Consider the following 25326-nt stretch of genomic DNA (forward strand, 5'->3'; position numbering starts at 1 on the left):
CCGGGGCCGCGGGGCCAGGAGCTGCGGGCAGAGCCCGGCTCTGCTGCCACCAACGGAGCCCAGCCAGCGGCGCGGCACAGCCCGAGCGCTGCCAACCCGCGCCCAGGCCTGGGATTACCTCCGGCACAGGACCCCGCGCGTCAGCCGAGCTTCCCAAACGGACGTGCTCCTGCTAACGTGCGCGTTCCTGTCATCTTCTTGCCACATCCAGCCGGTCCGCGGTGCACCGGTACCAGGCCGCATCACAGCCCCATCCCGGTGCAGGCTCCGTCAGTCTGTGGTGCTGAGCAAGGCAGCCAGTTTCCCAATCCTCCCTGCAGCAGTTATTAAATGGTAATTGTTTTGTGCTGAATCAGGGAGTCTGCCCCAGCGAAACTCACTGGGTGGCTCTCGTAGAGTTCATCGATACAATTCCACCTTGGCATAAACAGATGAGACTGATTGAAATCAACAGGAGTGAGTCTAACCTAATTCCAGGACAAACGCTGAGCCCCATGGGTCAGGCTGCAGCTCTCCTGGCTGTGCCGGTTCTTAGAAACTCCCTTCCCAGTGCCTTTAAACTGTGCAGCGCTCTGGGAGAATGCTGAGGCCAGTGGCTGGAGCTGCCAACCCCGTATCTGAAGAGGACTATCAGAGCAAAAGCACCTTTCAGAGTAGGGAGAAAGAGGAAGGGGAGGGTGTGTGGGAGGGGCCTTCAGATCCTCAGAGCCTTGCTGACTTCCAGCACCTGAAAACAGGTGTGTGTGCATGGAACAGGCCTAAGGGCAGTACTCCCTGCAGCAGATCCCAGCCGCCTTGAGCTACAACACTGTTGACCATGCAGGAGCTGCAGGTGGCATGTACCCACAGGAGCTGTAGATGGACACAGGGGCTCCTGCCCTCCCAGGCGGCAGCAGCTGGATCCAAAAGCAGACGGGCACAAGAGTGGGGTTACACAGCCATGTGGCTGTATGACCACAAGCAGGAATTCACCAGCTGGTGGTAGTGGGGTCCCAGTAGCCTCCACTAAGCATCTCCCTCTGCATAGCTTCTGGGGAAATTAAGAACCATGCTGAGAAGCTTCTATTGTTGGAAAAGGCTTTTTTATTGCTTTGCCTCCTCTCCCTCTCAACAAAGGAATTAAAAAATTAACAAATAAAATGCATCTAAACCAGTCACTATCAAAAACCTGGACACTGGACGCCCTGTGGTCAGCAGAGTGGGGCCTGGCCCCTGGCACTTCTGCATAGAGGCTAAAGCAAATTCAGTACCTGAATAACCTGGTGGCAAGCTCCCACAGCAGGGCCTGGAACGCAGTGATGTCCTTTGTTCGGAGCACAGCAGCCACAGGACTGGAAGGTTCCTGAGGAATTTGTAGCTTCTTTCTTTACTTGGAAAACTCTCACTCACAAAAGACAAGACAAGAATCCACAGCCAGGAAAGAAAGTGCCAGGCTGGAACAGCAGCAAGATAGCACTGGTGAGACTGTTGGACACAGTGTGGTGATACCGGTGGCCAAACACCACAGAGCTACTCTAGAATGAAGCTGGGGTGCCATCATCAAGGATCTGGGGCTTTCTGCGACCTCCAGCTGATGAAAGTGTGTTCAAGGCACAGTTTCCTGCTCTTAAATGCCTTAACCTTTATTCCGGGTGGCTGAGTTTTATGGCTGTGCCTTTTCCAGATCAGGATCTGATCAGATGGTTGTTGGTGCAGCTGAACAACAGAGGCTCAGGCCACCACCACTGATCTGATCAGCTTATTCTGTCCCTGACTGACCTAAATGACTCTCCAACCACTCCACTGCTGTAGCACAGTGGTTCTTAACATGTGACAAGAGAATCACCAGCAGTGTTTTCTAATGGTCCACAGATCAGTGCAAGATGACACAGAAAAGGTGGACTAGTGGTCCACAAGATGAGAAAGTGGAGAACCAGTGGCTTCAAGAACAAAGCAGTGTGTATTCCAGTCGAGAAATGCCCTGCTAAGCCACACACATTTGCTCACTGTAAATTTTGCTATTATGCCTGAGCCAACTAGGTGGGTGAAGCCTAACTGTGAATAAAATGGTTAACTACCCAAGGTTCCAGTTCTCATAGGCTCTATTTTCTGCAATATTTCATTAATCAAGAAAGCAAATCCAGAGTAAATCTCTTCCCTTCATCCCATGCCATTTCTGCAAGTGACAGCAACTTCAGTGATTAACATCAACTGGCAGCTTGAATTCCTTTAGTGAATAGAAGGCAATTTCTCCATGGTCCACCAGCGCAAAGACCACTGGGATGTCCCCACTCTGATACGTAACCTGCTTCAAAGCCCGGAGGGATGGGATCTGCTCATCAAAGCTGCAGGGAGAAAAAAATATCCTGTTGTTCTCAAAGTGAGAGGAATACAAAGTTGTCTTGGCCAGCAACCACGAAAGCTTGGGATTTGGTAGCAACCCTCCCCACCCCTTTCAGTCAAAGCAGGATGCTGCCTGTACTGCATGCTGGTAGCTGAGGGCTGTCAAATCCTTTGCCAAAACCAAGGGCAACTGCCCACTGCTCCACGCTGTGGTCATTAGATGCAGCTCACACAGCAACTGGCAAATTGCCAGCCCAGTGCAATCTTAATACCTTTGTGCTAGGCAGATCTTTAGGTTGCTGGGATCAACACCTGAGCTGCTTTTCCCTCCTTTAAAGTTTGCGGAGTCTCTTTGCTTGTAAATGAAAACATTTCTGCAGCAAGGATCATCCATCCTACTTGCTCAGGACAGACCTTTGTAAAACTGGATTACCACTTACACTGCTCCCCTACAGTTGCAGAAAGTAGAGGAGGGACAATTTTTGTCTGTCAAAATTAGAAAAGGCAGACTGAACTCTGCCTGCAGAGTTTAAGTATCAGGTTGTGATCCAGCAAGAAAGGAGACACCTATCCCATGTTCATACTGATCCTGAAGTTACATTTGACAAAGATCAAAATACTAAAGCCATGGTCCTGAGCCTGTGGGAGGTACATGGCTGCAGAAATCGACTGGGATCTGTACTGGCTGAGGATTCAGGAACCATACAGCTCCCTGCAAACCTGAGCTCTACCTGAGTTCCACACGCATTGCATAAACACAGCCGTGACTTCTTATCCCTGACTCTAGTAATACATGACATGAACAACAACCAGATGATGAAATAGTGTGGGCTGAATGCAAGGGGTGGGGAAATTGTCAGCCACAGCCTCCAACAAAGGAAGAACTGAGAGGTAAAAAGAATAATTCTGGGCAGGACCACCCTCATGGGAGGCACTGGGATCATCTCTAAAGCTCACAAGATGCCAGGTCATTTACGCATCATTAAGACATCACTTCCACAACTGCAAATGTAATGTTTCAGAACACAGCATAAGACCCCTGGATACCTCTGAACACACATCCTGACATACGGCTTCCCGGGGTTCGTCTTCTTAAACCTGGCCACAGCATCTGCTTGATACACATTGAAGTGGATTTTCATGCCCTCCGGGTCCTCCTGCAGCCTGCAGAAGAGAGAACACATCCACCTTCATATGGGATTGAAGTGCTATAGGATATTGACACAAAAACTCTAGAAGCCCAACTAGTTCGGGCCTTTGAAAGGCTTCACCCCGTCCCCGTCCCACCCCCCCCGAGGACTGACCCTGCAACAGTTTCCATTCCTTCCCACGCCAGAGCAAGCTCCTGCCCCCCACTCACCCTGCTCCCTCTTCTGCACCCCCCAACGCAAGAAGCACCGCTAAAAGAAACAAAGCCCTGCACTGCCCTACAGGGACCCCACACAAACACCATGCAGACTCTTTCAGTCAAGAGCAGAACCAAAAGTCCCAAAGCCAAGGTTTTATAATCACTCCAGCAGGGATGGCAGCACATTCCAGGGATGAGCTCAGGTGACACCCAACCAAACCTCTGGGGAAGATGACATGGCTGGGGTGCAGAGAGCGAACAACAGGAAAAGAGCAACCCTGATGTTTTATCTGGCCTTGAATGCCCCAGATCTGTGCTACAGCACCTGGTACCTCACAGAAATGTCAGCCGCTCACTACAACAGGGTCCTGGAGCGCTGGATTCTCTCGGCATCCTGGGTGCCAGGCAGCACCCAAATTGCTGCCATGAGCATCTCACAGACCTCACAAGCAGGCAGTCATAAGACATCGCCACTCCCTAACAGCTATGAGCTGGCTGGCTGGATACTAACCAAGAGGCTCCATCCAGGATGTGGGAGGGCTGCAGCACACTGATCTGCTGGAGGAGCGCAGCTGGAGGGAGAAGGAACAGGAAAGGATCAGACCAGCTATTTCTCTCCCAGGGCACTCCAAGCACACCACCACCACCCACAAGCCTTCCTCCTCTGACAATGGCTGGCAGCACCACAGTCACCAGTGGCTACTTCAAAGATGTCAACTTCGTCATCTCCTCCAGCACACAGCCCACAACACCCTGCAGTTGCTTTGCATCTTGCTGGCCCGGATTTCACATGCTGAAACACAGCAGAAAGGACTGTAGTACAGCACAACATGCGGAATGGATTAGAAGACCTCCCAAGGCTGTATTTATCCTGGCTTTTGAGTGGGCTATAGAAAGAGATGGAAAAGCAGAGGAGAAGCTTTCTTCTCTCCTGCCACACCCATGGCTGGGCTCCTCTGCCTGCTTCGCCTAGGCCTTCTAATGGGATTCTCCTTCTCAAGGTACTGTTAACTAAACTGAAGTTCAGCTTCTCCACATCACCCCTTTTGCTGCTGTGAATCAGGCAACTTTTCAGAGGGCTGGGGGTGAAAAAGGGTCCCTCTCCAGTACCTGGTGAGGTAGCTTCATCTGGCCGCAAAAGTGGTGTGACAGCTTGGTCCCAGAGATGCCGCGGTCGCTTCCAAATCCTCTGCTGGCTCCTCTGCTCCAAAAGGGCTTTGTACTCCTGCCAGCTGGAGCAGCGCCTCACCTCCCGGTCAGCATTGACACTGCTCTTGTACCTGCTTTCCTTCTCTCGCTGCTCCCTTTCCTTCCGTGACAGCTTCTCCTGTTTCTGATTGATGCATGAGCACCAGCAAGCTGCATCAACCTCCCTCCCCGGCACGTTCTCTGGCAGGAGCCTGTCATCAGGTGAGGGCAGATGTGTGCATGGCTGGTCTGGGGCCACGTTTGGCAAGACAATGGTGGTAAAATCCCAGCGGGGTGCATGGGTACCAGTGCTGCTCTCCTTGTGGTCTCCAGCCCAGCTCCTGGAGGGGCTCAGGGAATCCTTTTGTCCTGTATCCAGGGGAACTGAGTTTGACTCCCCCTCTCCACTGCCAGCTTCTGGTTCCTTTGGCTGCTCTGACAAGGGCTTTTCCTCTGTGGTAAGGCAGCTGGAGTCTCCACAGTTACCTCCAGCTTTTTCAGAGGTACCTTCAGCCTCTGGAAGGTCCTCTGATATCTTGTATTTCTTCTCATGTGACCTAAAGACAGAAGCAGCAGCATAAAAGGGAGAGCAGCATGTGGTGGAACTTTACTGCCTTTGAATCTTGACTCCTCCCTGCTAACAGGAAGAATGCAGTCTATCAAGACAGCAAAGGTGGAAGGAACCCCAGACAAGTCTGAAAAGCCTTGACAACAACCTCTTGGCTGGAAGGAACGCATCTGCTTGTGTGACAAAACAAGAAGGGAAAAAAGCAATAACCACCTGCAACACTCCTGCCTGGGGAAGAGCGGCTGGAAAGCTGCTCCGTGGAGAAAGACCTGGGAGTGCTGAGTGATGGAGCTGACCATGAGCAGTTTGTGCCCAGGCAGCCAGGAAGCCCCCAGCATCCTGGCCTGGATCAGCACCAGTGCGGCAGCAGGGCCAGGGCAGGGATTGTGCCCCTGTGCTGGGCACTGGTGAGGCCGCACCTCAAATCCTGTGTTCAGCTCTGGGCCCCTCACTGCAAGAGAGACACTGAGGTGCTGGAGTGGGGCCAGAGAAGGGCACCAGAGCTGGTGCAGGGCCTGGAGCACAGGGGTGATGGGAAACGGCTGAGGGACCTCGGGGGTTCAGTCTGGGGAAGAGAAGTGCTCAGGGGGGACCTGATCGCTGCCTGCAAGTGCCTGACAGGAGGATGGAGCCAGGAGGGGCTGGGCTCTGCTCCCAAGGAGCAAGGGATGGGACAAGGGGAAACAGCCTCAAGCTGCACCAGGGCAGGTTTAGATGGAGCTGAGGAACAATTCCTGCCCCAGAGGGTGCTCAGGCATTGGAACAGGCTGCCCAGGGCAGTGCTGGAGTCACCATCCCTGCAAGTGTTCACACACCGTGTAGATGAGGCCTCAGTGCCATGGGTTAGTGATGGACTTGACAGTACTGGGGAAAGGTTGGACTTGGTCCTAAAGGTCTTTTCCAACCCAACTGATTCTATGATTCTAAAAGCAGGCCAAAACCAAGCAGTGAATGCCAAAAGCAGAATACATTTCTCAGCAGTCCTGCATGAGGTTTAACTTCAACACCCAGAATCCTAGCCTTGATCTGTATAGACACACACTCCCCACCTGCCATGCAGCCTCCACATACCCCATATACTGACCCAAACGCTTCCATGCAAACATTATGGACTTCAGCCAAACCAGCACAGGCCAGGCAGAAACCTTCCTGCCATTGCCTCTTACTGGTATGAGATTCAGCCCCTTGTCCCAGAGAAGATGGGGCAGTTCTTAAACCAGCAGTTTTAACTTCCAGTTCCTAGAATTTCCTAACTCCTCAGGGACTGATTCACCTGACAGCAGGAATGGACCCATAGACCACAGTCATCCTCACTTGCCTCTCAGATGATGATGCCACCTACTGGAAGCTGTCAGAATTATTAACAAAATTATTAATTAAAGCATTTTCTGTTTGCATTTTGGCAACACTTAGAGGCCACGTGCAAGTATCAGGACCCAACTATGCTCTCTGCTGTTTAGATCTAGAGTGTAAGCTGCCCTGAGGGGATGAATAAGTGCAAGATGCACTGCGGTGTTTGCATTCCCTCTAAAAGAGAGCAAGACAACTCTCCTGCCATGTGCTTCTTCTGCACTGACTTCTCTATCCTTCTATTTTGGCATCTCACCATGGCAGTTGGCAGTTCAGTTTGCCCATCTTAGCACTAGGATGCAGTGATGAAATAGCTGTTCCTGAGCCAGCAGGGCCTGGGAGAGGACGGAAGGCAGCTCTGGGCCACATCCTTACCGGGGACTGGAACTCCTCCTCCTTTTGCAATGGTGTTTCCCAGAGCTTTTGCAGTGACTTTCCAAATTCAATTGCCTCTCGTAGGGAGACAGGACAGTGCTGCAAGGAGACACCAACACAGAGACTAAGAGCAGGGTGAGGTAGTGGAATTGCCCTTTTTGCTCAGCCTTGGAATACAGCAACGAAAACCTTTTCTTTCAGGCACAGAAAATCCACAAGCAAGACCAGGATGGTCCTCAGTTCATGCCCCATTTCATGTTCCCAACCACCTCCTCAAGAGGGAGGAGCAAGGAAGAGTAGAGTGCCACTTTTAGCCTTTAATCTTCCCAAGAGAAGGAATGCAGGGTCAAAGTCCTCTTTGCTGCTGTTCCACTGGGGCCATGTAGCAGGCACAGAGCTGCTCAGGGTCTTCAGAAAGGAAAAAGCAGCACAGAAAGGAAAAATTGGTTACCTGGGGTCGAATCTCAGTACAACATAACCCAGTTGCTTCAAGTGGCTGAACACCTTAGAGTAAAGGAAAGCAAAAGGGTTACACAACTACCCCCAAGACAATTCACTTCAGTTTTGCTGTCACTGAGCAAACACAGTGCAGCACTCGCAGAGGGGAAAATGCCAAGGTGAGGACCCAAAGCAAAGGTGGGAAAACAGGAGCAGATCATCTAGAAAACTGAGTGGGAAAAACTTCTCTCCCTGACTGTCCCACTCTGCTCTCAGCCACTGGAGGAGGTAGTGTGGCAGAGGCCGGGCTCCCTGCACCAGCTGGAGGTCTCAACACACCTGGAGGTCTCAACACACCTGGAGGTCTCAACACACCTGGTAATGTGGCAGGTCCATTGCCTCCTGGGACAGCAGGATCTCGTAGGCTTCCTCAATGGACAAGGGAAGATCCCTGTGAAAGAGCTGAAGAGAGCCCTGGAGGGCAAAAGCTTGGTGTTGAAAGAATCACAGAGAACAAACCTACGTAAGCTCACACTGTTCTCTTCCTGACAGCTGGTCCCAGCACCCTCCTTGACATGATATCCATGTGCCACCTGGATTACTCATAGTCCCGCTCCCATGCCCAGTTCCCCCATGCCCTTATTTTAGCAGCCAGGCAATCAGTTCACACCCACCACTGTCAGCTCCAGCTGATTCTGTTTGGAGGATGCTGCAGGGAGCACGATGCTCAACTATTAAAATGATGATTGTTTTGCGAGATAAATTTCTTTAACTTTGATGATCTCAGTGACTCAGGACACAGCACAACCACAAAACTTTTTAGAACCAGCACAACTGAGAGAGCTGGAGCAGACGAATTGATGGTGTCCTCAGATGCCACCACCTGGTGGCTCCTCTGAAGCATTTACTGCAGCCCCAGGGATCCCATTGCTACATTCCCCAGGCAACAGCAACTCATCACCTCCCTCAGGCAGTTGTAGGTGAAGCTTCTCTTTTTGACCTTGCTGGGTTTTGTTGTTTTTTTTTTTAAGACAGTGTTCACCCAAACAAAGCAAACACCACACTAAGAACCACAGCTCCCCCCTGGGATGGGCTGAAGGCACCTAACTGGGGAGAGACCCTGTAATCAGCAACTAACCAAATAACTGAATTTTCATCAATTTGTTTCTGATCTGTTTGTCAAAATGGCAGAGCTAAAAAAGCCCAACCTCTGCAGTTTGGACTTAAGGGATGGCATCAGATGCCCATTATCTGATTAAGTTTTCCTAAAGGAAAAAAAAAGCTCCCCTTTAGATCAGACGGATTCCAGGCTTTGGTGGAGAGACCAAAAAAAAGCCCTCTTTATGACAAAGAAATCCAGCTGAGCCCTCACCAGCATTTCTGCAAGAAGAGAAGCACTGAAAACAACTTAGTCTCACTCCCATCTGCCCCATTTAGATTTCTTTCTGCCATACATACTGAGAAGAGATGTCAAATAGGAAGCCCAAATATCTGTGATTGTCAAGCATGTACAGCACTGGCTGCTCCAGAACTCTCTCCTACCAACAGCCTTCACATGGAAAGGTCTGATTTAGTGCCTCAGTGTGGCCCTGTCAGGCTTGAGAGGGTTTCACTAATTCCTATCAGCTTCAAGGAGAAGCACAGAAAATCTGTGCTACGGAACTTCTGAACTCTGCTGCTGCAAAATCTGTAAGATACACTGGGGACAAGGGAAGAAGTCAGTTTATGACAGAAAAGGCACTGACCAGTCTCAGATGTCCTAATTAATTGCACACAGCTCTGAGGAAAAGTTTCTTGGTGTCAAACCCTTTTATTCCAATTAACTCCTGCAAGGAACAGCAGATAATGGTTCGATCTCATTTCCAGAAGTTCCCGGAACAGTGTGTTTTCCTGAACTGTGGAAGGCCAAGTCCCCATACACAGATTTCATTAAAGAAATAACTAATACATAAATGTGTGCTTCATCATCCCCAGAGCAAGAAAGAGATCTCAATGGAAAACTCTGTAACTTGCTTCTCATGCTTCTTTCACTCTGGTAAGAAAGCTGATTCATTCCTGCTGTACCAACAGTTCAGATCAGGTAAAACTCCTTGTCTCTATCACTGTATTTGACATAGGAGTGGGTTAAAAATAATACCAGCGGAACAAACCGGGCACTGACACATGCTGTCAGTGACACAGGGGCTCCTGAAGAGTACAAAATAATAACCCACGGCTTGGAGACAAAGAGCTCCATCAGCAACAGGCAAAAAGAGACCATTCCTCAAGAACCAGGGGTTTACCACCTGCTCAAACCACACCAGTGACCAGCGCAAGTGTCATGGTCTAAGCCCAGCCCACAACCCAGAACCGCACAGACACTCGCTAACTCCCCTCCCTTTCTCCCCCAGCTCCTGGAGGGATGGGGAGGAGAATCCAAAGAATGTAACTCCCATGGGTTGAGATAAGAGCAGTCCAGTAACTAAGGTATAACACAAATCACTGCTGCTACCACCAATAATAATGATGATAAGGGAAATAACAAGGGAAGAGAATACAACTGCTCACCACCTGCCAATCAATACCCAGCCTGACCCGAGCAGTGATCTAGCCCTTCCGGGTAACTGCCCCCACTTTATATACGGGGCATGACGTGCTGTGGTATGGAATACCTCTTTGGCCAGTTTGGGTCAGGTGTCCTGTCTCTGCTTCCTCCTGGCTTCCCCTCCTCCCTGGCAGAGCACGAGACTCAGAAAGTCCTTGGTCAGAGTAAACATTACTGAGCAACAACTAAAACCATTGGTGTTATCAGTGCTGTTCCCAGGCTGAAAGTCAAAGCCACAGCACTGCACCAGCTACTAAGAAGGAGAAAAATGACTGCTACTGCTGAACCCAGGACAACAAGGCAAGTGAAATCAGAATATTGGCCAGAAGGCCAATTGTATCTTGGACTGCATTCAGAGGGCCAGCAGCCCAAGGGAGGTGATTCTGCCCCTCTGTTCTGCTCTGGTGAGCCCCTGCATGGAGCACTGCATCCAGCTCTGAAGTCTTCAGTACAGGAAAGATATAGACCTGTGGAGAGGGTCCAGAGAAAGGCCACAAAAATGATCAGAGGGATAGAGCACCCCTCCTGTGAGAAGAGGCTGAGAGAGTTGGGGTTGTTTAGCCTGGGTAAGAGAAGATTTCAGGGACAACTTATTGTGGCCTTTCAGTTCCTAAAAGGGGCCTATAAGAAAGAGAAGAGACTTTTTAGCAGGACAAGGAGTGATGGCTTTAAACTAAAAGAGGAAGACTGAGACTGGATGCGAGGAAAAAAGTCTCTACAATAAGGGTAGTGAAACACTGGCACAGGTTGCCCAGAGAGGTGGTGGATGCCCCATCCCTGAGGACATTCCAGACCAGGCTGGATGTGGTTCTGGGCAACCTGATCTAATTGAAGCTGTCCCTGCTCATTGCAAGGGGTTGGACTAGATTTGCTTTGAAGGTCCCTTCCACCCAAACTGTTCTATGATTCTAAAGCTGCTACAGCTTCCTCGGTCATTTCAAAAGGACACAATGCCCCACCCATGCCCAGGTATCCTACTTACACACTCCAGCAGGTATAGAGCTTCCTCAGGCAGAAGGCACTGTTTGCCATGCTGTGTGAACCCCATGGTGTGCCAGAACTTCCCCTGGAACAGAAGCACAAATCCATGATGGGCTGTGGCTGGTCCCTGCTGACAAGCAGTTTTTTCCCCACTTCAAGCAGCAAATTAAGGAATCTGCAAAGGCCAGCAGCAGATTATGGCACCAAGTACACTTTGTAGGTCACTCACCGCAGGGGACTGCAGCTCCACGATGCCCTGTTCTGGCTTCCACTCTGCTTTTACCAGATTCCCCCTGAGAAGGTTAAAGATTAGGTTAGTATTGGCATGTCTTACCGTCAACTCCTGCTGTAGCAACCCAACAAGATCAGGAAGGTATCAAAAGGCAGCAGACTTCCAGGTGGCATTTTTACAGGGAGAGGCCTTAGAAAGACAGCATCCTCTGGATCTAGCAGCACCAGCTGAAGATTTTATCATCACCAACTGAAGACCAAAAGTGTCTTCAGTCAGCATCACAGACACCTGTCCATAGGCTACAGCAGCCAGCTAGGGATGCGTGGCCTAAACCATGACAGATTATACAACTGTTCAGATGCTGCCAAGACACTCAAATTGCTGCATCCCACCTACAGGGCCCTACAGGGAAGAAAAAAAAACAAACCACAAACCCAACCAAAAACCAGCAAATGGAATAGTGAAGGGTGACTCTTCAAGAATGCAAACATTCATTTTTAGTAGCTGCCTTAAAGAAACAGAAGGCAAGACCTGTAGGGTCCAGAACAGACCCCAGAACAGAATATCTTTAGTCAGTAGCACAGTTTCCCCATCTGAAAGGAAATGTAAACCTACCCTGTCACACACACCTCACACCCCCCCATCTCTAGAGCCTCCACTGCTGATCCAAGACACACATTTACAGATGTACTCGCACAAATCTGACTTTGACAGCAGTGGAAGATAACACAGGAAGACCTGCCTGTCTGTGGGAGGTCACCATTCTAGAGTCCCCAGGGCTGTAATTTTATGTGAATAGTTTCTGCTGCTACTTAACAGTGCAGACAGAGAAACCATGACCAGAAAACAACTGGCCAAAGAGCGTGCACTGACAGGGAGCATGTGAAAGTCGCCCAAAAAACTGTAAACTCCAGAGACCGGTAGTGCTGTTAAAAACCACTAAAACTGATAAACCAAGGACACTGTGAGGAGGCCAAATCCGCACAAGGCCACACATAAGCATCTGTTGGAGCAATTCCAGAGGAGGCCACAGAGATCCTTCGAGGGCTGGAGCAGCTCTGCTCTGGAGCCAGGCTGAGAGAGCTGGGCTGGGTCAGCCTAGAGAAGAGAAAGCTTCTTAAGGTGAGACTTTAGAGCAGCTCCAGTGCCTAAAGGGGCTGCAGGAAACCTGGAGAGGGGCTTGGGACAAGGGATGTAGGGACAGGCCAAGGGGAATGGCTTTAACCTGCCAGAGGGGAGACTGAGATGAGCTCTTAGGCAGAAGCTCTTCCCTGTGAGGGGGCTGAGGCGCTGGCACAGGGTGCCCAGAGAAGCTGTGGCTGCCCCATCCCTGGCAGTGTTCAAGGCCAGCTTGGACACAGGGGCTTGGAGAAAGCTGCTATAGTGGAAGGTGTCCCTGCCCGTGGCAGGCAGTTGGGACTGGATGAGCTTTAAGGTCCTTTCCAACCCAAACCAGTCTGGGATTCTACGATTCTGTGATCAACAAGATGCCGTGTAACTCAGGTCACACAGGAATACAGTGGCTGCTGTCTACAAAGGCTACAGGAGAACACACACACCTGAGAGAACCAGGGGACTGTCTGAACACCCGCACTGAGGCCCCCGGTGCCAGTGCAAGTTCCTGCTCCCCAGGGAACCGCCGGGGTGTGCTCCCCCGGCTCCTCCTCCCCAGCAGGTGAACGAAGGGATGGGTAAGGGACCTGACTGCGGACACCTCCCTGCCGTTAACACTGCACTGCTACAGCCGCTGTGCCCCAGCGCTCCACAGCGCTCCGCGCCCAGCCGCGGGGACTCACCGCCGCACCACCCGCTCCTCGGAGAGCAGCCGCCACTGCTCCTCCTGGCACAGGCGCAGCCTCTCCGCCTGCTCGGCCGAGCCGTCGGGGATGAAGTCCTTCTGGCCCTGCGCGCGCTTCGAGGCCTGCCGGCCGCCGGCCGCCCGTAGCTGCGCCGCGCTGCGAGGCGAGAGGCGCGGCACGGTGAGGGGCCGGGAAGCAGAGAGCAGCGGCACCCGCCCCGCGGCCTCCCCCTGCCGCGGCTCTCGCACGGCCGGCACCAGCCTACCTCAGAGGGCGCGAGCTCCCCGCCTCCATGCTCTCACCGCACGCAGCCGCTTCCGGCCGCCACCGGGCCCCGGCGCCGACACAGCGAGGCGCCGCTAGCGCGCCCCCTGGGGGCTCGGAGGACTGCGAGCACTGCGGTTCTCCCCGTGCTGCCGCCAGGGCCGGCTCTTGACGGGGAGCTCCTGGAGGTGGCTGCGCCCCTCTCACCCCCTCCTCACGGCACGGAGGGGGGAGTGAAACAGCTCCTGGGTTGGGATAGAGGCAGGGAGATCGGTCACCCACTGACATAACAGGTAACACAGGCTGGGCTTTGGGAAAACTCATTTATTGCCAATTAACATTAGTCCCAGGCATGGATGTCTGCTTCGGAAGGGTCAACAGAAAACCTGGAGAGGGGCTTGGGACAAGGGATGTAGGGACAGGCCAAGGGGAATGGCTTTAACCTGCCAGAGGGGAGACTGAGATGAGCTCTTAGGCAGAAGCTCTTCCCTGTGAGGGTGCTGAGGCGCTGGCACAGGGTGCCCAGAGAAGCTGTGGCTGCCCCATCCCTGGCAGTGTTCAAGGCCAGGTTGGACACAGGGGCTTGGAGCAAGGTGCTCCAGTGGAAGGTGTCCCTGCCCGTGGCAGGGGTTGGAGCTGGAGGAGCTTTAAGGTCCCTTCAACACAAAACATTCTGTGATTCTATGACTTCAGGGGCTTCTGTTGAACATCTGGTCCAGCACCTGGGCCACCTCTTCTTCCCCTCCTCCTTGGCATTGCTGCTACCTTGCTGTCACCTCTCACGCTTCCTTCTTCCCCCCCCCCCTTTCCCTCCCTCTCCTCAGTGCCACATGGAATTTTGCCCTTTCTTAAATACATTTCCCCAGAGGCATCACCAGCATCAGCAATGGGTTCAGCTGTGCCCTGTGATGGGACAGTTCAGAGCCATCTGGAACCAGGCAGTCATCTGGAAGTGGCTGTGTTCAGCACAGAGCAGATGCTTCCTCTCCTCCCGGGTCCCCCACAGCCCCCACTGCTGATGCCATGCACTCTCAGGCATGTGCCGCAGCTCCCGGAGCAGGAGCGGTACTGGGAAAGGAGGTTTCTCCCATCGGGGGCTGTTACTGTTTCTCAGGAGTCACTGGGCCTCAAGCAGGAAAAATACAGCGTTGCCCCAGCAGAGTCCCTGTTTCCCACCGTGGTTTCCCAATAACAGTCCTTTGACAAGGCACTAGCTTAGGTAGATGAATGCATAAACCCTTCCCCTTCGTTTTCCACGGAATGGTTTAATTTTCACTTCCTGCTTAATTATTTCCTTCTCCTCAGTTGAGCCTCCATCCTGTGAGGAGGTGAAGCAATTTTTGGTCAGTGGTGCCCCTCTGTGGTGTGTGAGGGAATGAGGACTGGTGAGGGGCAGCACGCTGGATGCTGGCAGGGCTTTTTCCCCCTCATTTTCAAAAACATGTATTTTGGAGACTGTTTGGACTGCCTGGTTAAAACATAATCCCAGGATGCACATCCTGTGGCTTTCAACTGATTGTCTGTCCCTGCTTTGTGTAACTCAGACTTTCCTTATAGTGGATGCGTTCAAACTGCAAAGGAAAGGCTCTGATCCACAATTTGCTTTTGTCACTCACTGTGGTTATAAGACTCGGGAATGTCAAGACATCTCAGTTCACATTTCTTTCCAATATGGGGATTTCAGCTGCCAGGGTCGGAGAGCACCCTGTTCTTTACAGGACCAACAGCAGGTGAGCTCTGGGAAAACCTTCCAGGCTTCCTGGTGGGCTTTGTGGGTTTGCCAGAGCCTTCCCGGGCCCTGCTGCCTGCAGAGTGCCCTTTGGTCTTTGCTGCCCGACAGGACCCCTGCAGCTTTCTGAAATGCCCGGCAAGCTCTGCCAGGCTGACAAGGGAATGCCAGGGCCACTGATGTCTTTGGAACGCCTGGCTGGCTTTGGCAGCCTTTGCCAGCACCCAGCAGGGCTCCTGCTGCTTTCCATAGTACTCGGGGGCTTTCACTTTGCCAGAGACCACCAGTGTCCCTGCTACTTCCCAAAATTCCTGACAGGATTTGGTGGACTTTACTATTACCTTCCAAACCCCCAGCTGCCTTCCTGAATGCCTGGATTGATTTGGCCTACTTTGCCTGAGACCACCACAGCCTCTGCTGCCTTCCAAAATACTCAACAGCTTTCCATGGTGGGTTTTGCAGGGGCCTTGCTTTGTCCAGTCTGCCTGCCGGGATGACCAATGGCTTGGTGAGCTTTGCCATAGATCGCCAAGGCCCCTGCTGTCTTTTGGAACATCTGATGGGCTTTGCTGGGCTTTCCCAGAGCCCACTGTTGCTCCTTCTGCTTGTCGTGGTACCTGGAGGGCTTTGCCAGGCTTTAGCACAACCTGCCAGGGGCCAGAAATGGGCTTTATCTGAGCCCTCCAGGGCCCCGATGCCTTCCCTAGTCCAGGGGGATGCAGGGATGCAGGAAGGTGCCGGTGGATGCAGGAGGGGTGGGGAGGGGGGGTGCTGGGGGATGCAGAGAGTGATGGGGGATGCTGAGGGCAGCAGAGGGATGCAGGGGGGTGGCCGGGGGGATGCCTGGGCCAGGCACGCCCCAAGGTGCCCCCGACCCTGCCGGCCTCGCCGGGGGGGCGCGGTCCCGGACTACATTTCCCATCGCCGCCTCGGCCGGGGGCGGTGCGGAGCGGTGCGGAGCGGGGGGCGCGGAGCGCGGCGGGGCCCGCGCAGGCGGAGGCGCGGAGCCGCGCAGGGGCATCGGGCCCGTTCGGCTCGGCTCGGCCCGGCCCGGCCCGGCGAGGATGCGGGAGGGGCGGCCAGTGGCCCCCCGCTGCCCTCCCGCCTGAGGGGCGCCCGTGCCGCCGCCGCCACCATGAAGAAGCAATTCAACCGCATGCGCCAGCTCGCCAACCAGACCGTGGGCAGGTAGGGATGGGGATGGGGATGGTGATGGGGATGCGGATGCGGATGGGGATGGGGATAGGCCGCGCCCTGCCTGCCCCCTGCCTGTTCCGCTGCATCTTCATCCTGCCCCCTCCCTGCAGCACCTGCTCCCTGCCTGCAGCTTCGGCTCCCATCCCATGCTCTATCTCTATCCTGCCTGCCCCACTGCCCCTAATCCCACCCCTTGCCAGTTCCTTTGCCTGCTTCCTGCCTGTGCCTGCCACCCCACTGCACCTGCCTGCTCCTGATCCTGTACCCTACCTGCTCCATGCCTACCCCACTGCCCCTGCCCATCCCGTCACTGTCTTGGCTGCTTCCTGCCAGCCCCACTGCTCCTTTCCTATACCCTGCCTGCTTCCTGCCCTCTTCCTATTGCACGTGTTCCTGCCCACCCTACTGCCCCTGCTCCCCAGCTTGCCACCTGCCTGCCTGCCTATGCTCCCAGTCCGTGACCTTCCTGCTCCCCCATATGCCCCTTGCCCTACTGCCCGTCCTGCCTGCTCCATGCCTGCACCCTACCGACCCTCTGCCCACACTATGCCCTGCAGCCCCAGTGCCTGCGTCCTGCCTGCTCCACTTGTCCCAGTGCCCACAGGTTGCTTCCTCCTGGCCCATTCCCTGCCTCCTTCTGTGCCTGCAACCCCAGCCTGCACCCTGCCTGCTCGTTAACCCCTCCCTGTCCCCATGCTCACACCCTCTGCCCTCCTTGCCCTGCCCCACACCTTGCACCCTTTATCCACTACTTTCCTGCCTGCCCCGGCTCTCGCCCTACCTGCCCCTGCCCGTTTTCTGTGTCCCAGGGCTGGGCTGCAGGGACACCCACTGTCTGGCCATCCAGCCCTCATGCTGTGGGGTGCCCCACTGGTCTGCTCCCCCCAGCACCCATGAGTGGCCTCCCATGGGGTGGCTGTGAGGTGTGGGGGACCATGCCCGTGTGCACTGATGCATGGCCAGGCCCAGGGTTTGGTGTTGGCTGTTGTGTAATTCCAGGAGATTTTGCAGCTGGAAGAGGGAGGGATTTATTTTTTCCTTCCCAGTGTGGCATTGGGCACCGGCACAGGCACGGCTGGGCTGTTGGGCTCAGCATTCCCTCCTGGAGCCAGCCAAGGGCTTGGATTTCTGCTGACAATCCCCTGTGTGCCCCCTTACCGTGTCCCCCATGGCAATGGGGACATCCTGCTGGCTCTGCATCCTCAGCCAGGCTGGTGGCGATGGGTGGCAGCAGTTGGTGACCGGCGTACAGGCAGGGGTCCGGGATGGTGGCAAGACACAGGCTGGGGCTGTGCTGGCTGGGCAGGAGTGCAGTAGCAGGAACACAGTGCGAGCCTGTGATGTGGGAATGCGGTTTAGGAGCATGCTGTGGGAATCTGGTGCGGGAGCATGCTGCAGGAACATCGTGTGGGATCATGGTGCAGGAATGCGGTGAGGGAGCAAGTGCAGTGTGGGAAGATAGTACCGGAACACCGTGCGAGAATATCGAGGCAGGAACATGGGACAAGAATGCAGTGCAGGAGAGTGGCTTGGGAGCGTGCTACAGGAATCCGGTGCAGGAGCATGGTGCAGGAATCTGGCACAAGAGTGCAGTGTGGGAACACGGTGCAGGAGCACAGGGTGGGAATTCGGTGTGGGAGCACAGTGCAGGAGTGCAGCACAGGAAAGCAATGCAAAAATGTGGTGCAGGAGTGTGGCGCTGGAGCATGGTACAGGGAAGGTGGCACAGGGACCGTGGTGCAGGAGCACTGTTAGACTGGCTCTTGCATCCTGTGGAGAGCAGCAGGAGGAGGCTGTTTTGGGGATGGATTAATTTTCTCCTTGCATCTTTGCCAGACCGGGTTTGCTGTCTGGATGCTCTGAGGAGGTTTGACGTGTCTCCCAGCTGGGGCTGTGGGGCTGCAGGGCAGGGATGTCCTCAGATCCCGCCACTGCCACATGGGAGACATGAGCCAGGCACTGCACGCATGCCTGGCTTTGAAATGGTGCCACTGACAAGGCACTGAGCATCTTCCTTCCCGCATCCACTGGGAGCATGGGGGCCGTGCTGGGCTCCTGCCATGCCTGACTTGCAGCCTGGGGAGTGGGAATGGCGGCTGCGGGGCTGGGAGCCCTTGGCCCCTGAACCCCACAACCCCTGAACCCCTAATCCTCTTTGGGGCTCGCCGCGATGCTGGCTTGTGATGAGCTCCATTGATGCCATGGTGTGGCTGCTGCCTGCAGCACTACCTGTGCTGCCAGCTCTGTGGGCTGGGTTTAACAGGGATGGGGGTTTATGGTCCCCTCTTTGTTCAGTGCCCAGATGGGGCAGCTGGAGCCTCTGCAAGGCTTGGTGAGAGCTCAGGGATCATCCTCTTCCTCCTCCTTACCTTTACTCCTCAGCATGGGAGGCTCCGTTGGTCCCCATTTGGAACATGGGCTGATGTTTTATCCTTTTTCTCCTGAACCATGAGTAGCCCTCTCCAGCCAGCTGGAAATAGGGAATAATAAAAGGATATAGGAATAATAGATGGAAATAACGAATAATAATGGAAATAAGGAATAATTAATGGAAATAGGGAATAATAAATGGAAATGGGGAATAAGTGGATATAGGGAATAATAATAGAGACCCGGTATACAAGCACTGTATCCCTCTGATGTCTGAGGGGTGTTCCCTCCTGCCTGCCACCAAACCCCCATGGGCCACCATCCAGGGGCACCATCCATGGGTGCCACCACCCCAAGGCCAGGTCTGGGGACTGAGGGGCTGGATGCTGTCCTGGGGCTGGGGTTGCACTGTACTGGGTGTCCCTCAGAGGGGGAAGGGGCACTGGGGATGGTTTGCACGTGGTGGTGGTAGCATCCAGCTGGTGTCACCCCTGCCAGGAGCTCCTGGTGCTGCCGGCACGGCTGCGCTCCCCGCACTGATACAGGGAGCTGGGTCAGGACTGAGCCCCACAGGACATGGGGGCCCGTGGTGACATGTCCCCAGGCACCCTGTGAGGCTGCAGAGGCAGGCAGGAGGGGGGGGCTCAGTCCCTGGTGGCTTTTCCTGCTTTTTGTGGTGCAGTTTCCTTAAAAAAAATAGAAAAGGAAGAAAAAAGGCAGCTGAAGGAGGGAAAAACCCATCTGTAGGTGTGGGGGACAGGCAGGGGACAGGCAGGAGCAGCACTTTCTTTGCCCCTGTGAGGTGACTCTGCAGCTGAGGGACAGGGCTCAGCTGGATGATGAGGGATGGGCATGGGTCAGGTTGAAGGTTAATGTTAGGATCAGGGTCAAGGTTAGGGCCAGGGTTACAGTTAAGGTTAGGGTCAAGGTCAGGACTGGGGTCAAGGTTAGGATCAGGATCAGGTCAGATGAGGATGCTGAGTGCATTTCCTTACCTTTCCAGATACAGTTCCAGCTCCATTTCCTCGGTACTGTCACAGCCTTTGCTGCTCCCCCTGGGGTGCTGGGGCTGCAAAGGGACCTCCTGGGCCCTGGGGGAGAGCAGAGCACCAGCATGTGCTGGGGGATTGACATCTCATCATCTCACCTCATTTCATTTAATTTTATGCTTTTTATTTATTTGTAGTCTATTTTATTTTATTTTTATATTTATTTATTTAAATTTATCTTAATTTTAATTTTACATTTTCTATTTTTTATTTTTACTTTTTGTTACTATTTTATTATTTTTATTTCAAAATTATATTAAATTTTGGCTTTTTCTTTTTAATTTAGTTGATTTTTTTACTTTATTGATTTTATTTACTTTATTTGACTTAGGTCATTTCACTCTTTAGAAAGAACTGGGGATGCTCATTCCAGCCCAGACTCACGCTTAGTACCCAGCCTCCGGGAGAATTTCTGCACCTATCCTGTGAGGGACCATCATGTTCATATCTGTGGGGTGAAAAAAGGGAAGAAAAGCCAGTAAGTGGCTGTAAAACGTTCTGAAGAGGCTTTCTCAAAGTGCTTTTATTTGTATTTCTCTCTCCATCTCACGGGTGAGCCTGGGGAGCTCCCACCCTTGTGTTGAGGTCACAGGATGATGGGTGTGAATATGCCGCAGCGCTCGCTCCAGCACTGGAGCAGCCCTGGGAATTTGCCAGAATTAGCTCAATATGGGTTTTTCCCATTGGGAATAAAACAGGTGCCTGCAGCCATGTGCAGAGCGGCATGGCTGGGTTCCTGGATGGCACAGCAGGTGATGGGGGACACCGGAGAGGATGCTGTCAGCTTGGGGTTTGGTTTTATTCCCTCCTGGTCCTTTCTGAGTATCCCAAGGTGTATCCCTCTTCCTGTGCACAGTGGCATTTTGGGCTGGCCGTCCGCTGGGGGCCTCTCAAGGCAGATGCTTTTCCAAGCACCAGGATGTCTGCACATAAATATCAAGCTTTTAAACACCACAGTTTTACTCTCTGTGCAGTAAGAATATTCTGCAAGAAAATAAGAACATTTTATTCTGCATACGAAATAAGGATGGAGAGAATAAAACACTGCCTGGGATTTTTCCAGTGGGATTTGCAGGAGGGAATAACATGCTTTAAATAGCTGGGTCCCATGTCTGCACTTTGGGGTGCCAGCAGCTCACCAGCAGCACATCCCCCCAGGCCTTTGGTTTTGCCGAGTGCTGCCGGCAGCATCCTGGGGATATTTTTATCCTCCTGGCAAGGCAGCAGCACTGACAAACTGCAATATTCCTGAAGCAGACTGAAGGTTTCATCCTTGGGCCAACAGCATCAGGGCCTGGAGCTCTGCAGGGGCCCCTCCGTAGAGCCCCTCCGTGATTTTCAAATCAGGACTAAAGCGTGGTCAGGATGCAACCGGGGTGGGAGTTCCTCTGCCGGGGATGAGCCAGGAGCGAGGAGCAAAGGAGCAAAGGGCCCTATGCATCCCATGCTGAAGGGATGCTGATGCAGAGAGCTCGCAGCCAGGAAAGTGGCAGGAGATGAGAAGAAGAGGCTGTTCTGCCTTTAAAATTCTGTCCCCCATTTTGCTCTGGTTCCGTTGGTTTTCCCAGCAGTGGGCAGGACTGAGGAAAGCTGGACCAGTCCTTCCCTGCCTGTTTCATTCTGCTTTTCCAGCCTGGCTCAGCCATAGCTGGGCAAGCTGCGAGGGGCTGAGCCCTGGCACTGGGCCTGCTGGGGGGGGCATCACTGGCCTTAGCCACAGGTTTGGGACACAGGGACTGTTACTGCAGGTCCCCCACCAGGTCAGGGTGGGCCCGGGCAGCACTGGAGGAGGTGCTGCTGGGGGTGTTTCACCTTGTATCACTGGATGCTGCAGCTTGGAGTCATCTCCCTGGGGGATTTGAGCAGCGATTTGAGGATATAAATATTTGACGTTTCACTTCTTGTCTGCTCAAGATTTTCCTGGTGAAAAACCCACAGCTCCGTTTGGCCTCAGCCGTCTCTTGGTTATGTGCTATCACACTGTGTGTCCCTGGGGATGTGGGTTGCTCAGATGGCAGCAGAAGCTGGGAACAGCGCTGTCCTTAGACCAGCATCTGACTTGGTGATGCCTGGCACTTCCAGGGGTTGCCTGGGTGAGACCTGTGGAGCTTTCTGCTCCCTCTGGCACAATCGATGGGTGCTCAGTGCCTTAGCAAAGTTGTGTGGTTGAATCTCACCAACCTCACCTCTGAGCCTGAGGGGGTTCAAGGACCTTGACGGTTCCTGTGCGTACCAGCCCCCAGGCATGTGTGGCGGCACTGGAGGGAGGCACAGGCAGGACTAAAATGGAGCTGGGCACCATTCCCAAGTCCGTGTGGGACCTCGGCACAGCCCCAGCCGTGGGAGTCAGCGCTGCTGATGCAGGGTGGCCTTGGTGGGTTCTGCCTCCCTCTGCCTCATGCAGCTGCAAGGCTGGTTTTAGACTGGAACAAAGAGAAACCAGGGGAACTGGCTGGTGCCGGTAATGCAATAGCAATGAAATAGGTGTTTATGTGTTTTTTCTGTTCTGTAGTGTTCTATGAAATAGTCACGGGCATCCTGCAGCGAGGGGGTGGCCAGGGGTGGGGGTGAAAGGGATGTTTTGAGAGAAAGTGTGAGCCAGAGGGTCCTTGGGGCACTGAGGACACACTCTGCCTCTGGGGACGCATCCACGCTGGATGAAGCACTGCCCACCCTCAGGTGTGATGGGTTTCCCATTCATTGGGAAATGCTGTGAAATCCTTGTCATGTTTTGAGCTTTGCTGGCTCGGGGTCAAATCCAGGGCTGGCGGCTGGTTGTCTTGGGTGGTTTGAGCATCAGAGGAGGATGGTGGTGAGACATGGGGTGGGCATCGTGATGGATGATCTGGATGGAGATGTCTGGCATCAGATGCTTTGCTGTAGGTCCCCAGGTCAAGGCATTGCAAGCTCATGTAGTGTTTGTTTGGAAATCAACTTAATTTGCTCAATTGATGTTGTTTTCTGCTGGCAGCAATTAGGGTTTTTTTTCAGAAGCAAAGGCCTGACCAAACTGTAGTTGCATTCCCTGCTCGTTTGCTTTAAACTCTCCATATTAATTATCCCTTTTCTTCCAGCTGCTTGCAGCGATGTGCGTGTCTGGTGCTGACTGGGTCTGAGGATTGCCTGTATTTGTGCTGAGAAAAACAGCTCTGGGGTAAAAACCTGAAGAGGAATTAGAGGAGAGGGCTTTTATTTGCTAAAGGAAAGCTGGAATAAAGCATTGAAAGCTGGTAATCCTGGCTGCCTCTCTAAGGGGTCCTCCAGCAGGACATGTGTAGCTCATAAACATGAAGTTTTGAGGGATTAGGGAAGAGCCAGGGAAACTGAGGGCTCCCTGCACTCCTCTCTTGGGTGCTGCTGTTTCCTGAGGTCACCTTGCGTGAGTCTGGTTCCCTGGAGGGGTTGTGTCCCAGCATGGGAGCCCCGGCTGCATCCACCTGGGGAGACATGGGGATGGAAATATCCGCCTGCAAATGACTGTGTGAAAAGAGTTGTCCAAAGCTGATGCTGGCTTCAGCTGGTGCCTAGAGGAGGTGTTCTCTTGCTACCACCAGCTGCCCTGATGGTTGGGCCCTGGGATGCTCCAGCCACCAGACAGCCACTTCCCTGGACTTTGCTGCATGCATCAGGCCCTTGAGCATCATTTGTGGGTCTGGGGTTATGGGGTAAGCACAAAAGAGACCTGAACCCTGCCAGGGCATGAGGAAGGGAGGGCTGATATAGTCCCCCAGCTGCCCCAGGACATGGTAGCCTGTGTCATAGGGAGAGGGGGAAAATGGGGGTGCTGGGGAGGACCTGGGGGGTGCCAAGAGGGACTGGGAGATGCTGGGCTGAGGAATGCCAGGAGGGGATGGAGGATGCTAGAGAGGAACTGGGGGATGCTGGGATGAGCTGGGATGTGCCTGGAGGGGATGGGGGGTGCCAAGAGGAGCTACAGGATTCCTTGGATGGGAGCAAGATGCCAGGCTGGAACAGAACATCTTGGGGGGTTTAAGTGAACAGTTGTCCCCAGGGATGGGAAGGCAAGGCCAGAGAGCTGGGGAAGGCAAGGCCAGAGAGCTGGGGAAGGCAAGGCCAGAGAGCTGGGGAAGGCAAGGGGGTGCACACCCGTCCTCAGGTGTGATGCTGAGCTTGATCTGGGGAGGGAGCAGAAAGCATGAACCAAAAAGGTTTGTTGAAGAGGAAAGGCTGAGCTCGCTGAAGATGCTTTGCCAAGATTCTCACAGAGGTGCTGCCATCCTGCCCCCAGAAAAGGCAGTGGGATGATATTTCTCCATCCCCTAGGGAAATCTCTTGATACCAGAGAAGTGGCACTGGGGCACCAGGGCCTCCTTGAGCATCTCTGAGAGCTGGCAACGGCTCAGCACCCAGAAAATATCCCCCAAGCAGGATGGAGCCTGGGGTGTGCAGGGAGCCTCCCCTGCCTCTTGCTGCCATCACCGTCTGCTGCAGGTTTGCTCATAAAACCAGATAAGCTCCTGTAAAACCGTATTAACTTTAGGCTGAGAATTCAGAAACATAAGGAATATAAAGGGATTTTTCCTGGTGGCATTGGCAGCATGGAGCTGCAATGCAGCGCAACATGGGAGAAGGAAGAGGATGGTATTTGTTAGTCTTTACATGCAAAGTGTCCATGAGGGGTGACTGGTGCCCAGCCACAAAAGGAGAAGACAAGTGGGAACATCACTTTTGGTGGATGGTGGTGCAAGAAAGGGAAATCTTTCTTTCTGGGAAGTCTAAATTTCGGGGTGCTGAGCAAGAGTCAGGATGTTTGCTGGGGGTGCCTGCGTGTGGGTGTGCAGTGTTTGCCTGCATTCCTGACACCTCCTTCTCCTTTGGGATGCTAAATCAATCTATCCTGCGCTAGGACAGGGAAACAGGATGGTCATTGTGGCTGTGCTGCTGGATATTTCCAACCCTGTTCATAAAGGATATGCAGGAGAGGAGAAGAACCTGAGCAGCTCTTGCTCCTGGGCAGCCAGTGCATCACTTGTGTGTCATATGGAAGATACCAGAACACATTCATTTAAATTCCTTTTTTTTTTAACAGCCACAATTAATTGGGGGTCATTTTTAAACCCAACTTGAATCAGACTCTGGGACAATTTTCATACACAAACCAGATTTAATGCAGTTAATTTACACTTCTTTCAAGTCTTTAAATGCGGTGTATTTGCAGATGAGCCCGTAGCCCAAACCCTGCCTTGGCTGGCACCGCTGCTGGGCTGGGCTCACTCTTTGAACCTTGCTCTGGCTGTGCTTTCTCCTGTTTCCCACTTTTTCTATATTTAACTCAGTCTCTCAAAGCTGAGAATCCAGCAGAGAGCAACCAGGGCCCAGGCAATAAAGGTACCTTTTTAAGAAAGGTGAGACCACTGAGCTTTCTTTTTTTGTCAACAAACCTGTATGGTCTAATTAGCTAAACCATAGCTCTGCCTAAGCACATCTTGATAGAGGGCATTTTTCAAAGAGAGGTGATGCACTGAAGTTGTAAAAAAGCCCCAAGAAGATGAATAAATTGTCTGGATGTGA

The 25326-nt window shown here is 53.2% G+C and overlaps 2 protein-coding genes across 5 annotated transcripts in view; one reads left to right on the forward strand and one right to left on the reverse strand.

The window, feature by feature from the left end:
* The window catches only part of ARHGAP44 (Rho GTPase activating protein 44), a 240279-nt gene that overhangs the window by 193312 nt on the left and 21641 nt on the right, over positions 1-25326 (forward strand). For 3 of the 4 annotated variants that reach the window (XM_057423949.1, XM_057423951.1, XM_057423950.1), the window contains exon 1: positions 16053-16366. The exons of the other annotated variant lie outside the window; for it this stretch is intronic. In XM_057423949.1, the coding sequence (XP_057279932.1) occupies positions 16314-16366 (53 nt within the window). In that variant the 5' untranslated portion in view covers positions 16053-16313. Of the gene's footprint in view, positions 1-16052; positions 16367-25326 lie in introns of those variants that run through there. 4 annotated transcript variants of the gene reach the window in all.
* TSEN54 (tRNA splicing endonuclease subunit 54) lies at positions 1080-16199 on the reverse strand. Its single transcript, XM_057423932.1, has 11 exons — positions 16054-16199; positions 13183-13446; positions 11384-11447; positions 11156-11239; positions 7965-8063; positions 7603-7655; positions 7152-7250; positions 4781-5415; positions 4182-4242; positions 3370-3486; positions 1080-2324 (listed from the first exon to the last, which is right to left on the reverse strand). The coding sequence occupies exons 1-11, from the start codon at positions 16197-16199 to the stop codon at positions 2174-2176; spliced, it is 1773 nt and encodes a 590-aa protein (XP_057279915.1). The 3' UTR covers positions 1080-2173.

The sequence above is a fragment of the Pezoporus wallicus genome, unplaced genomic scaffold (genome assembly GCF_028554395.1).
Source record: "Pezoporus wallicus isolate ANWC-B61680 ecotype Strahan unplaced genomic scaffold, APGP_CSIRO_Pwel_v1 contig_7876, whole genome shotgun sequence".
NCBI lineage: Eukaryota > Metazoa > Chordata > Aves > Psittaciformes > Psittacidae > Pezoporus > Pezoporus wallicus.

Excerpts from the sequence above, each read along its gene's own strand:
- TSEN54 (XM_057423932.1), bottom strand. The coding sequence starts at position 16,199 with ATGCCCCTGCGCGGCTCCGCGCCTCCGCCTGCGCGGGCCCCGCCGCGC. Across the intron at positions 7,251-7,602 it reads GTACTGAGATTCGACCCCAG|CACTGTCCTGTCTCCCTACG; the intron begins GTAACCAATTTT and ends GTCTCCTTGCAG. Across the intron at positions 4,243-4,780 it reads AGATGAAGCTACCTCACCAG|CTGCGCTCCTCCAGCAGATC; the intron begins GTACTGGAGAGG and ends TTCTCCCTCCAG.